The 14639-nt window shown below is 47.2% G+C and overlaps 1 protein-coding gene across 2 annotated transcripts in view; it reads left to right on the plus strand.

Annotated features, from left to right (window-relative positions):
* Positions 1-14639, plus strand: part of RASSF2 (Ras association (RalGDS/AF-6) domain family member 2) — a 42715-nt gene that overhangs the window by 19838 nt on the left and 8238 nt on the right. For both annotated transcript variants that reach the window (XM_011941034.1, XM_011941035.1), the window contains 7 exons: positions 858-948; positions 4260-4335; positions 6348-6499; positions 9853-9941; positions 11891-12051; positions 12775-12876; positions 14176-14227. In XM_011941034.1, the coding sequence (XP_011796424.1) occupies positions 890-948; positions 4260-4335; positions 6348-6499; positions 9853-9941; positions 11891-12051; positions 12775-12876; positions 14176-14227 (691 nt within the window). In that variant the 5' untranslated portion in view covers positions 858-889. The remainder of the gene's footprint in view (positions 1-857; positions 949-4259; positions 4336-6347; positions 6500-9852; positions 9942-11890; positions 12052-12774; positions 12877-14175; positions 14228-14639) is intronic.

Genomic DNA, 14639 nt, shown 5'->3' on the forward strand with positions numbered 1-14639 from the left:
AACATGGTGAAACCCCATCTCTACTAAAAATACAAAAAATTAGCCAAGCGTGATGGTGGGCACCTGTAGTCCCAGCTACTTGGGAGGCTGAGGCAGCAGAACCTGGGAGATGGAGGTTGCACTGAGCCGAGATCACACGACTACACTCCAGCCTGGGCGAAGAGAGCGAGACTCCTTGTCAAAAAACAAAACAAAACAAAACAAATGGTAATAGTGCCAAGGTGGAGAAAGCCTGACATATATATACCGATCTGAATAAATATTTATACATGTAAATGTGTGTATGTATATGCATATTTTATACTTACATAGATTTTAAACAAAATTGGACCCATAGTTTTGTTACCTGTGTTTTTGTAATGTATAGTTACATTGTCTTTCACATTGTAATATTTTCGTGGTGTCTGTAGACACACACTGTGATTTCTCACACTTGGCTGTATTTGGGCATTTTTAGGTGGTTTACCCATCCTCAGCAGACCTCAGTAGAATTGGGCTGTCCCTGAGATAACTCTCTATTCTGTGTTGTGATGGTCTCTTCAGACAGGAGGACTAATCGGTCGTCCTTGGAGCCAACGTGGGTGTCAGTGTGCTCTGTGGCTGGGGCATTCATGCTTGGATTGTCCAAGGGTTGTCGTCTTTCCTTTGGATGTTTATTCTCAGAGGCTGTGGTAAGCCAAGGCAGCAGCCAGCAGTGTTGCCTCTCACAGCCTTGGGTCAGTGTTAGCTGTGGATCTGGGTGGGGAGGAATGGAGAGCCATGGCGTCCAATTTTGTGCCCGCTCCCCACCCCAGGTTCTGCTGAGTTCCCAAGGATACAACCTGACTTTAACCTCTGTCTTCTCCTTCCAAATATAGGCCTCTCCTTCCAATGAGAAGAGAAAGGAAGAATGGACTACAGTCACCAAACATCCCTAGTCCCATGTGGACAAGATAAATACATTTCCAAGTAAGACATTTTGCTAGAGAGTTTTGACCCCAGTGACCAGTCCCATGCTGGGATATTGTGGGTGGACCGCAGCCATTGGTACAGGGGCCTCCCCTGTGTATCAGACTGGCGGGGCTCCTGGGTGTGGGAAGGAGTCAAGCGGCTGCACGTGGACTTGTGAGAGCATCAGGGAGGCTGCTATAGATAAAAACATGCTCCCAGAGCCTGGCCTGGAGGTGAAGTAAAGGGGATGTCAAGACACAGTACCTTTGGGGGCTCAAAAGATGTGGTGTCTTGGAAGGCTTCCAGGAGGAGCAGTTGGCTGGTGGCAGTTTGCTATCTTCTGAATGTTTGTGTCTCCCCCAAAATCCTATGTGGAAACTTCACCCCAAGATGCTGGTATAAGAGGTGGAGCCTCTGGGATGGGATTAGATCTAAGTACCCTTATAAAAGGCCAAGGGAGCTTGTTTTTCCTCCACGGTGTGAGGGTACAGTAAGAAGGCACCACCAGACAGTGACTCTACCTTAACCTTGGACTTCCTGGCCACCAGAGCTGTGAGAAATGAATTTCTGTTGTTTAGAAGCCACCCAGTCTATGATCCCCGTCCTGCTCCCCGCCCCGACTCAGACACTGCTCCCTGTCCTGTCTGTGGTGTTCCTGGGGAGTCCTGGCTGGGGTAATGTGTCCCTGGGCTACTCTGGTTCTCGCTGAATTTGGCACAGGTGCCCTCTGAATAGAAGGGGACAATTTAATTGCTTTCTATGCACTAAAGTCTCTTCAGCTCAGTCTTTTTGCTAATGTGACTGGGCTTGAGCCAAAATGGACCCTTGAATTGGAAGTTCGAGGATGTATTTTTATGTCCAGCATAGAGATTTCTCTATCTTTTTTTTTTTCTTTCTTTTCTTCTTTTTTTTTTTTTCAGAAGGAATCTCCCTCCTCCCCTAGGCTGGAGTGCAGTGGCGTGATCTCAGTTCATGGCAACCTCGGCCTCCTGAGTTCAAGTGATTCTCCTGCCTCAGCCTCCTGGGTAGCTGGGATTACAGGCATGTGCCACCACACCCAGCCAATTTTTAAATTTTTAGTAGAGACGGCGTTTCACCATGTTGGCCGGGCTGGTCTTGAACTCCTGACCTCAAGTGATCCACCCGCCTCAGCCTCCCAAAGTGCTGGGATTACAGGCGTGAGCCACTATGCCCAGCTAGAATTTCTCTCTCTTAATGAAATATTTATCTGAGATCAAATTGTTTGAAGTCCTTAGACACTCTTGACACATGTTTTGTAACATCTGACCATTCTTACCTCTTTATGGACAGATTTCTCCAGGGACTTCTACCAACCAGTGATTTTCTATCCTGGTTCAGATCTGTGTGTTCAAAAGTACCAAACAGCCTTTCGTCTTAGGTTATTTGGAATCACATTTTCCACGAATTCATTTCAGCTTGCATAGAACCATGACGATTTATCTAGGTTTAACTTGTCAGGAGTTTCTTGGCATTTCCCATTGGGTTTTGACCCCTGGCATGGTCCAAAATCTCTCCACTGAATGGTTGGGTTCAGACAGACTGAACTCTGTCACCCCTTACTTGAGACTAGACAAAAGCGCGCAGCGGCCCCCTCCACCTCTCTCCACTCTCATCCCACCTGGAGTGCAAAACACGCACTTTCAGATGAAACTTGACTCATGCATTCTCAGGGTTGATGAGGGCTTTCCCTGATCACAAAGTGGGTGAAATCTCCTCTCTGGCCATGTGCAGTAGAGCTGTGTACTCTCAGGGCAGCCACTTGGAAAACTTGATGGCTAAGGAGGTCCAGTACTGGGCTTCAGAGCGGGAGTTTCTAAGGATTTTTATTTTTTATTTTTTAAATTTTTATGAACTGAAAAAGTATTGCCAGGGCTCAGAAGCCACCTCATGCCCACTTCTTGTCACTACTCCCCAAGGTGAACCACTATCCTGAATTCTAACACTCCATTTTGAACTTTGTACCAATGGAATATGATCGGTGCTTTTTTGTGACAGAAGCTAGACACAAGAAAAACACAGATCCTGTAATTCCCATGAGTTACACACATGCATGTAGTTCATTCACATTCTCTTTGCTGAGAGTTTTCCATTGTGTAGCTATTGCTTCCTTTATTCACCCATTCTGACGCTGATGGGGGTTTGCAATTTTCTTTTTTTTTTTGAGATGGAGGCTCACTCTGTTGCCCAGGCTAGAGTGCAGTGGCACGATCTCGGTTCACTGCAACCTCTACCTTCCTTGTTTGAGCAATTCCCCTTCCCCAGCCTCCCGAGTAGCTAGGATTACAGGTGCACGCCACCGTGCCTGGCTAATTTTTTTTTTTTGTATTTTTAGTAGAAATAGGGTTTCACCATGTTGGCCAGACTGGTCTCGAATTCCTGACCTCAGGCAGTCTGCCCATCTCAGCCTCTCAAAGTGCTGGGATTACAGGCGTGAGCCACTGCTCCTGGCCACAAGTTTTTAAACACGTGATAAGGTCATGTCTATGAAGCATAAGTTAGTGTGGCTCAAACCTGTCCCATTTCGCTTCTAAACAGCCTGGAAACTTCTGAGTCTTTCATTTTTTTTCTGAGACAGAGTTTCACTCTGTCACCCAGGCTGGAGTGCAGTGGCATGGTCTCAGCCCACAGCAACCTCTGCCTCCGAGGTTCAGGTGATTCTCCTGCCTCAGCCTCCTGAGTAGCTGGGAATACAGGCATGCACCACCATGCCTGGCTGATTTTTTGTATTTTTATTAGAGATGGGTTTGCACCACGTTGGCCAGGTTGGTCTCGAACTCCTGACCTCAAGTGATCTGCCGGTCTTGGCCTCCCAAAGTGCTGGGATTACAGGCGTGAGCCACCGCGCCTGGCCAGGTTCTGAGTCTTATGAAGGCCTGTTATTATTGTCCTTTCCTCACTCACAGCATGCTTGAGGGAGAAGAGGCCACACCTAAGCAGGAGAATGGCTGTCTGTGGGCTCTGAAGTGCTTGCCTCAGTGAATCCATGGCTTATTAACACCTGCTCATTCGGCTTGAGTTTGGGAGTATTGTCAGCAGATGAGGCCTGCCTTGGTGTCCTAGAGTTGCTCCTTACATTCAGCATTGTTCTGGGGTGGTGCTCACTCTTGACTTTGATCCTGGGGGAAGATGGTTATGGGGTGGTGGCGGCAGAACTCTGTGTGCATGTGCATGTGTGTGTATGTACATGTGGACAAACACCAAAGTGTGGTGACTGAAGGCCAGGTGAGAGGTGAGAGAAAGAGGGAACAACTGCATTATAAGTGGCTTCCACTGATAATGTTATACCTCTTGTATTTTTTCCCCCTAAGAAATGAACTTCTCTTGCATCTGAAGACCTACAACTTGTACTATGAAGGCCAGAATTTACAGCTCCGGCACCGGGAGGTAAGGAGTCTCCAGGGAAGGTCCTGATTGGCTAGTCCAGACCTTGTCACCGTGTGTCCTGGATCTGAAGGTCCCTGAGGTCCCGAGAGATCCCTGCCTCTCCTGCTTCTCATTTAGGATGCTAGTGAGGGTCCTTGGGGTTCTTTGGAAGAAGACTCCAGGCCCAGTTTTGTTGTAAAAAGGGTGAATGTTTCAGAGATGTGTTCCAGAGACATTCCTGTAGAAGTGTGGCTGGGCTAGCGCAGTCTCATGGGGGAGATTCTCCAGAGGGAGCTTTCATGAAATGACCTTTCCAGGTGGCTCCCAAGCAGACGTCCTCTCGTTGGGCAATTCGGGAACCCCACCCAGTCCTCTGTGTTTAAACATTTGGGCCCAAGTCCTGTCGCTGCAGTGACCTGGGCAAAGCACATAAGCTCTCGATGGTAGCACTTGGCCCATCCCCACACCTGGTCATCCTAGTTTGCTTTTGTTATTCATCTGGTTCCCATCCTGAAACTGAGCTTCCTCATCCTGTATCCATTTCTCTAAAGCCTGTTATCAGATAGATGATGAGTTGTAAAGGAGTCTGGTAGGGTACTTTATACCCAAGCACTCGTGACTGATAAAAAGGTCCGTATGTGTAATGCCCTTTGAAACACATTTTCAGGTTATCAGGCTGTGGAGATTTATTCCATAGAAACAGATAACAGATGGTGGAATTTCAGCTGCTAGGGCAGGTTGCTTGGGGACAGTATGTGGGATGTAGTGGCCTATTCTGTCCCTCAAACTACCCCACTTAGATAAAATCCTGTTTTGGGTTAAATTTTGACCTACAGTTGTGTAAAGTAATGATGCCCACCTTAACCAGGGGAAGGCCATGTAAATTGCCGATGTTTACCTAAAGCCTTCCTCCCTGGGATTCCTAAGTGCCCTAAAATTGTTTCATTTCTCTCCTTCCCTCTTGTATTCCTTCCTCCCTCTTTGAGGATGATTTTGGGCCTCACTGGGCTGATGTCATTTTCACCTATGGGGCTTGTCCTGAAGATGTGGCCCATGACCCAGATCTACCACTTGATCAGCCCATAAAACATGGCTTCAAAAAGGTTCTTCTAAGACTGGAGGGAGGAGAACTGATTCTTTTAGGGATTGCCCTTCAAGCTTTTGCTAATCAGCAGATGGGCTATGCAAGATTTTAAATAGTTCGTAAATAGCTTACTTGGGTTATGTCCTATCGAATAAATGATTAAAAGTGCGCCATGATTAAAGGATTTCACAGTCATAAGCGAGTCCCAAGTCTTTGGGATAGAACATATAGATGCCTTTAGAATGGTTTTACATTTAACGTCTAATTAGTCAGCAACCTTTGAGAATAAACTGGGGACTCCTGCAAGATTTATTCACCTGTTGCAGAGTTGTCATTTAGTCCGTTAGTTGATTACAGAACCTGGGACGTTCTGCTGTTTGGAAATCTGATTAGCACAGCCTCTCTCAGCTCGTGATCACTTGACACCCTTTTAAAGACAACAGTTCATCTGCTAGAGGAGGTGGTGTTCTGTAGAATAAATTTCGGCAAATGTTGCTTTAAATTTCCTTCAACTACCAGGTTGGATTGCTAAACATATGTTATAGCTACAGAGACATCATTTTCCATAATAGGGGATGGGACGTAGCTAACTCCAGTTCTTGCTTCTGTTAGCAAGGCTAATCTCACTTATTTTAAGAGATGTATTCTGCTTTCTTTAAAAGTCATTAGGATAAAAAGAAAAACAATGCTTTTATAATTTGCACCTATATATTTGAATTTCACAGCAACTTTTGTGCTGACCTGTGAGGTCAGCTTCAGGATCTAGGGTAGTTTACCTTAGAAAGTATCTCAGAGCTGGGGTGTGAACTGGGCAGCTACCCCCATCCTGTGAATAGAATCTGGGGCACCCAGCTAGGACATATGAAGAATGTGTCATTTGTACCTCAGCATGGTCTTGGCTTCTGTGGGGGCTTTTCCAGGCTCACCACTCTGATTGCTTTGTGGGCAGGAAGAAGACGAGTTCATCGTGGAGGGGCTCCTGAACATCTCCTGGGGCCTGCGCCGGCCCATTCGCCTGCAGATGCAGGATGACAACGAGCGCATTCGGCCCCCTCCATCCTCCTCCTCCTGGCACTCCGGCTGTAACCTGGGGGCTCAGGGGTGAGTGAGAAGAGATGGGGCGGGGAGATGATCGCGATGCCTGGGGGTTCTGTATGTTCTCAAGCAGATAAATGCTGCCTTCTTCCAGCCAGCCCTGGCCCTGGCTCCTCCTCCTGCCACCTCTACTGCCCACCTGCCTTGGCCTTGGAATGAGGAACAAGGGGCAGACATGGTTGTGTTTAGACCCCCTTCCTGCCACCGCAATCACCGATGAGGTCACAGGAGGGAGCTGCTGAGTCATAGGAGGGGAGCTGCTGAGTCACAGAGTCCTCCCTTAGGGAGAACTCAGGAGTCTCTGAGTGGAGTTGCTAGTGGCTAGTGAGGCCCAGTCTGCAGATTTCTAACAGAGCGCCCCATGCCCCAGCATCCTCCCGACTAGGACCACTCCTCATAGAATGGCCCCGCTCCAAGGCATTTACGACTTGAACCTGCTGATCAAAGCTCCCTGAATCTTGGGGGAACCTGGAAGAGGAAAAAAGAAGGTCAGGCTCTGTCAGAGTCAGCTAAGCGAGATCAGCCAGGGGTCTGCTCCCTGCAGACCACATGGGGAGCCAGGGTGTGGTGTGATGGTGGGTAGTCCAAGTCCCCAACAGAAGGGCTGGGAAGACCTAGTCCATCCCTCCTTATCCTCCATGGCTGAATAAGCCGCCGAATGCACCGCCAGATGCCTCTAGCAAGGCATGTCTTCCTCATTGTCTTTCTGGGACTTGAGTTCTAGGATCAAGTGACTAGCCTGGCTCCATCCTGAAACCTGCTGATGCTGACTGCCTTCGGCCCCAGCCTGGGTGGAGTGTGCTCGCCTCTCAGCCAAAACCACAGTGACCTTTTTTTTTTCTGGTTTAAATGAGAAGCAAGCCCTCTCCGTTGGTCACATTGAACATTTTGCTAAACTCCACAGCCAAATCTATGTTTCTCTACAATTGAGAGAAACCTAGTATGTGGCCAGACCCTGGGGCTGGTCTGGTTTCTTTCCAAGGGGATTTAAGGAGGAGAATTGTTGCCTACCCCATAGGCGCTAGGATGTCTGGTTAACGTTCTTTGGTTTCATCTAACTTTGCTGGTTTCGTGCTCTGCTTTTCAGCACTATCACCACATTTTTGTTTTGTTTTGTTTGAGACAAGGTCTCGCTCTGTTTCCCAGGCTGGAGTGCAGTGGCTTAATCACAGCTCACTGCAGCCTCAACCTCCTAGGCTCAAGTGATCCTCCCACCTCAGGCTCCCCAGTAGCTGGGACTACAGGTGCACCCCCCCACCCCCTTTTTCTTTTTCTCTTGCCCAGGCTGGAGTGCAGTGGTGCGATCTCAGCTCACTGCAACCTCTGCCTCTCGGGTTCAAGCGATTTGTGCCTCAGCCCCCTGAGTAGCTGGGATTACAGGTGCCCACCACCAAGCCCAGTCATTTTTTGTATTTTTTGGTAGAGAGGGGATTTCATCATGTTGGCCAGGCTGGTCTTGAACTCATGACCTCAAGTTATCCACCCTCCTTAACCTCCCAAAGTTCCGGGACCACAGGCGTGAGCCACCGTTCCTGGCCCTACCTGAATAATTTTTGTATTTTCTGTAGAAATGGGGTCTCACTATGTTGCCCAGGTTGGTCTCAAACTTCTGGCCTCAGGCAATCCTCCCACCTTGACCTCCCAAAGTGCTGAGATTACAGGTGTGAGCTACCATGCCCAGCTGCATTTTTTACACTGTACTGTATTTGTTATACTATACTGTATTATTGCTGTATTTGATTTCCAATGGCCAAGCCCATTTCACAGCCTGACCCTGACCCCCACACTATTCTATTCCCTAAGTAAGATGATTTTTAAGATTTCATTTGACCCTGTGGCCTTTGGTTTGGGCTACTAAGGGGTCTTTCACTCTGCCTGCTTTTTCTCCCTTCTCTGTGGCCTCAAGCTGGTCTTGGTTGACTCTTGAAACCTTCAAAATACTTTGGTAGAATTTTCAGGAATGGTAAATGATGTCTTTTAGATGTCACCTATAATACAGTGAATGCCTAGACTACTGTCTTAAGAGGGATCCTGAGGCTGGGCGCGGTGGATCATGCCTATAATCCCAGCACTTTCGGAGGCTGAGGCCGGCAGATCACAAGCTCAGGAATTCAAGACCAGCCTGGGCAACATGGTGAAACCCTGTCTCTACCAAAAAAAAAAAAAAAAGGCACAGTGGCACATGGCTATAATCTCAGCTACTTAGGAGTCTGAGGCAGGACAATCACTGGAACCTGGGAGGCGGAGATTGCAGTGAGCTAAGACCACACCACTGCACTCCGGCCTGGGTGACAGAGCAAGACTCCGTCCCCTTGCCCCACCAAAAAAAAAAAAAAAAAAAAGAGAAGAAAAAGGATGCTGAGACTGGTTCCTGCTTCAGCAAGAATGAGGGCTTTAAATCACGGAGTGGGAGTGGCTGCTCTGGGTGCCAAGTGTTCACCATTCCCTAGAAGCTCTGACCAGGCCCATTCTGTGCCTCAGAAGTATATGAGTTAAATTACAATAGGAAGTTCTTTCAGATTTTCCATTTTAATTGTCCTTCCTTAAAACGATCCTCCCCAGAACATGAGGTTTATCTCTACTGGGTCCCAGGGAGCCCATGCTCTTCTCACCATGGGTTGGTCCTAACTGGTCAAATATGATTCTTCTTTACAGCCAAATCCTCTGTTGATTTTGGATGTTTTCATGAGCTGCTCCCTTTGTCCTTTTTGGCTTTGAGAAGTTATTTGCCAGTTATGATGGCAAACCAGGGTCTCAGCTTGGACTGCCTATCTGTAACCCTTTCTTCAGCTTGGATGAGGACTCCGTCCTTGCAACCCTGAGAACACTGTCAGTGCCCCTTCCAAAGCTGCCCCTGCCCTTGTGGTGGCCAACCTTTTACTTTCCATTCCTTTTAAATGCCAGAATCAATTATGAGTTAGTTCTTCAACAGCAATGAGTCTGAACTGGAATCTTACCCTGCAAAACAAATGGCCATTATTAGAGTTTTCCAAATAAGCTATAGAACCCATACATGCTTAGAAGCAGTGCAGGCAGCACATGGGTTTCTCTCCTTGGTATTCTCCATCCTGGGCTTGATGAATTGGATGCTTGTGTTGCTGCAGATGCTGGAAAAGAACATCTTCTCCCTCCAGAACTCCCCCTGCACCACCCACTGCTAGACCTGGGAGCTGGGCCAGCCTTTCATGGGATGCTCAGTGTGGCCCATCTGTACCCTTCATCGCCTGATGTGTGCCAGTACCCAGCCTGGCACTAGCAAAGTGCTCCCCTTGCAGGAGCGGGGTCTGGCAGGTGCGGGGCATCTTTCCACAGGGATTAAACTAGTCTCCCCACTCCCCTTTGTCTTCTCCACCCCCCAGAACCACCCTGAAGCCCCTGACTGTGCCCAATGTTCAGATCTCAGAGGTGGATGCACCGCCGGAGGGTGACCAGATGCCAAGCCCCACAGGTACATGTGAGTGGAAGGTACTTCCAGCTAGGGACCAACTGTGTCAAGACCACTGTGATAGATGTTGTCAACTGTTATTTATTTTTGAGAATGTAAAATGTATATGGTTCAAGATACAAAGGGAGAGAATTAAGTCACCCACCTCATCCACCCACCTAGAAGCATCCCAAGAACATCCTTCATGAGATGGTCCATGCGAGTATAAGCAAAACACACTCACATACCTTTATGGGTGGATGTAGTTTCTTTCTTCCTCTCCCCTCCCCTTCCCTCCCTCCTCCTCTCCTCCCCTCTCCTTCCTTTCCCTTCCCTTCCCTTCCCTTCCCTTCCCTTCGTCTCCCTCTGTCGCCCAGGAGGATGCAGTGCAGTAGTGCAATCTTGGCTCTGCTTCCTGGGTTCAAGTGATCCTCCCACCTCAGCCTCCTGAGTAGCTGGGATTAAAGGCATGCGCCACCATGCCCAGCTAATTTTTGTATTTTTAGTGGTGACGGGTTTTTGCCATGTTGACCAGGCTGATCTTGAACTCCTGGCCTCAAGTGATCTACCTGCCTCAGCCTCCCAAAGTGCTGGGATTATAGGCATGAGCCACCACGCCCAGTTGGATGTAGTTTCTTTTCTTCCCCTAGTTATACAAGTGGTAGCATTGTGCAGATCCCAGTTTTTATTTATCAGTTTATCTGGGGAATTTTTCCATATAAATTTGTAAGGAACTTCCTTATTCTTTACAGTTCTACATTATTTCATTGTATGGAAAAAGGATAATTTATGTAATCACTCCCTATTGGTAGCCATTTAAGTCATTTTCAGCCTCTGCTATGACAAACAAGTTTGCAGTTGATGGCCTTATACATGTGTCATGCCACACATTTGTCAGCATGTAGGATTCTTTCAAGTGGAATTTCTGGGTTTAAGGCCATCTGCATTTTAAATTTTCACAGATATTGTCAATTTGCAAAATCTTTTTAATATTACATGGATTAAACATATTTTAATAAGAGCAGATTAACCTACTTGTGATTAATGTCAATATTTTATATTTATACACATACAAGGATAGAAATATGCCATGGGAACCGCATATATTTTTAGATATATGTTCTATTAAGCATTATTTTTTCTAATTTTTTTATTGCGGTAAGATATACATAATGTAACATTTACCATAGTAACCATTTTAAGTGGTACAGTTCAGTGGTATTAAATACACTCATAATGTTGTGTAACCATCACCACCATCCATCTCCAAAACTCTTTCCATCTTGTGAAACTGAAACTCTACCCGTTAAACTCCCAGTAACTCCCCATATCCTTCTCCCTCTAGCCCCTGGCAACCACCATTCTACTCTGTCTCTGTAATTTAGAATGTACCTAGAATATACTTAGAGTATACCTCAATTATATGAGATACACTTATATGAGGTACACTCTAAGTACCTCATATAAGTGGAATCATTCTGTATTTGCTGTTTTGTAATAGGCTTGTTGCACTTAGTGTAATGTCATCAAGGTTCATCTGTGTGTAGCATGTGTCATAGTTCGTTTGCAGTATCTTGTTAGCCCTTATATCATGTTTATTCTGTGCCAGGCACTATTCTAAGTGCTTTATGTATATTAACTCATTTAAACCCTCAGCAACCCTCTGAGGTGGGTGTTACTGTTATCCCTATTTTATATATAAAAACACTGAGGCACAGAGAAGTTACTGATATATGGCAATCGTGGAGCTGAGATTTGAACCCAGGGAGTCTGGCTTGGAAGGCTGTGCTCTGAACTTATCACCGTATAGCTTCTCTGTAAATTCTGCGTTATGTTTTTCCCCTAGCAGAAAATACTATTTGTATAAAATATATATTTTTGGAGACAGTGGGTGCTGTAGCACTGGGCACAAAGTGGGGACCATGTGCCATATCGCAGGTCCAGACAGAGTTCGTTTCCCTCTCCTCTCTCAGACTCCAGGGGCCTGAAGCCCCTGCAGGAGGACACCCCACAGCTGATGCGCACACGCAGTGATGTTGGGGTGCGTCGCCGTGGCAATGTGAGGACGCCTAGTGACCAGCGGCGAATCAGACGCCACCGCTTCTCCATCAACGGCCATTTCTACAACCATAAGGTAAGGCGGACGGGGGATAGGGGAGGGGGGAAGACCTCTTCCTGGGTAGATGCCACCTCAGGACTACAGCTATATGGTGGGTGGTGTGATGCCTGGGCAGCCAAGTGTTTGCTGCTGTTTAGTCTTTGGGTTATGGGTGGGCTGCAAGCCCTGGTGGCTTCCTGAGGGCTGAGGGACCCCAAGTCAGAAGGCTCAAAGTCCTTCTGTGGGTCCCCCTTAAGGTGGTGGGTGAATTCAGTGGGGCTGTACAAAGCAGTCCCTGCTGTAGCCTTGAAGACCCCATAAATACAGCTCATCAGTCTCTCCCAAGAAAATCCCCGTGTTACCCTCTCCTGCACACTGTGCCCCCAGCTGGCGTATGGTCTGGCTTTTTCCGGAGCTGAAGCAGAGCTGCAGGTCTCAGACCTGGGGTGTCAGTGCACCGTCCACCCCACCCGAGCTTGCTGATCCCTCCCTTCCTCCTGCTTTGTTCAAATCCTACCCCAGGAAGCAAGTGCACGGTGGGAGAGCAGTCAGAGACAGCCTTGTGCTGAAGTCCCAGAGGAAGGGTCTTTTTGAGTGTGGAGGTTGCTTTGTCTACAAAGCCTGCTGCTTGCCAGGCTGCCGGGGGCTCTCAGGAAGTACATTTGAGTATCATTGTCACTGTGCCCTGTACCGCACCTGGATTTTAGCACTGGGTCCTTGTTCCCACTCCCACCCTGAGCTGGATCCTTCTATTGACAGACGTCCGTGTTCACGCCAGCCTATGGCTCTGTCACCAACGTCCGCATCAACAGCACCATGACCACCCCACAGGTCCTGAAGCTGCTGCTTAACAAATTTAAGGCAAGTTCCCATTGCTGGCTGGCCACAGATGGGGTCACAGGTGTGCCTCGGGCCCCTAGAGTGGTTGTGCGAGGAGCTATGGAAGTTGCGTGGTTCGCGGGATGCTGAGCAGAGGGCTTGGGTTCTTTAGATCCTCGTGATCCAAGACAAAGTCCACAGCATCAGCATCACCTGGGTGCTTGGTAGAAATTCAGATTCTCGGGCTCCACCCCAGACCCACTAAATCAGAAATTTTGAGGGGTAGGCCAGGGACACCGTCTAACAAGCCTGCAGAGGATTTGGATGCCTACCGAAGTTTGAGGAACATCAACCCTCAAATCCTTTATGGTCTACTTTAGAAGGACTCTGGGGCCTGCTGACTGGTTTTGGGCTCAGTGAGAAGATTGACTTCTGGGACACAGTTGGGAAACCTACTTTGAAATATGACACTTTTTGCAAATTATAGTGCAGGAGCGCATTTAAAGTTCTGTTGCTCTGTGTTTTCCACAATCTCTTGGAGACCAGAGATCTTTTGGAGACCAGGTATTCTTACTTTTAATGGAAGCCAGTGTAGCCTAACAACCGAAGAACACAGGCTCTGGGTTCAAATCTCCATTGAGCACATGCTAGTTGGATGAATTGGGCAAGTTACTTCACCTGCCCCTGCCTCTGCTTCGTCATCATAAAATGAAGATAATGGGGCCTCGCCGCAGTATTGTCGTGAGCATTAGACGGGATGAAACCTTTGACATTTGTAGAACTACGCCTGGCCCATTGCGATAGATGATAGCTATTATCCATCCTAGTTGTGTGCTACAGAACGACCAATTTGGTCAGTGACACACCACATATATGACAGTGGTCCCATGAGACTATAATCCTTTTTTTATGGTACTTTTTCTGTGTTTAGATATGTTTAAATCCACAAATGCTTACCATTGTGTTACAAGTGCCTACAGCATTGAGTACAGACACATGCTGTATAGGTTTGTAGTCCAGGAGCAATAGCTATACCATATGGCCTAGGTGTGTAGTAGGCTATGCCATCCCGGTTTCTGTAAGTACACTCTATGATGTTTGCACAACAATGAAATTGCCTAGTGGTTGTGCATCCTTGTGGTTAAGCACATGACTATATTATTGATAAAGTCATCTACCTTCTCGATCTTCTCATCAATTCCGAGAGTTGTAGATAAATAGCTCTCCCCTCAAAACAGCCTAAAATTGACTTAGCTTCGCATTGTTAAAAAAGAGGACAAGCCTCGAAGTCGGGATGTTTAAATAGATACTTTCAACAAGTATCTTTTGCTCCTGCTTCAGATTGAGAATTCAGCAGAGGAGTTTGCCTTGTACGTGGTGCATACGAGTGGTGGTAAGTCTGAAGACCACAGTGTACTTTCAAACTTCTAATTAACTCAAAATAGCAAGTTAAAAAAATGCCTCTGCCTCCTTTGCTTGTTGTTTGGGTTTCGGAAACTTCCAAATGTTGTTTGCCTTCAAGGCTGATGGGCTTGCTGTGTGAGTCCACTAGGGATTGCCTTATATGGCCAGTAAACAAATTCTATACCTGTCTATTAAAAAAGGAACTAGATTTTCTCAAGAGACAGATAAACCCAATTCCTCCAAGGGGTTGGAGGCATGGTGGTACTGTTGGGGGTGGGGAGTGGGAGGAGGTTGCTTTTCACAATACCTATGGAATAGTTCATTTATAAATCAGTCTCCTGACTTATATGGTGGCATCTCCTAAGGTGCCTAGTCCATTTGGACCCCTGCATTGACCACTA

The sequence above is a fragment of the Colobus angolensis genome, unplaced genomic scaffold (genome assembly GCF_000951035.1).
Source record: "Colobus angolensis palliatus isolate OR3802 unplaced genomic scaffold, Cang.pa_1.0 Scaffold197, whole genome shotgun sequence".
Classification (NCBI taxonomy): Eukaryota; Metazoa; Chordata; class Mammalia; order Primates; family Cercopithecidae; genus Colobus; species Colobus angolensis.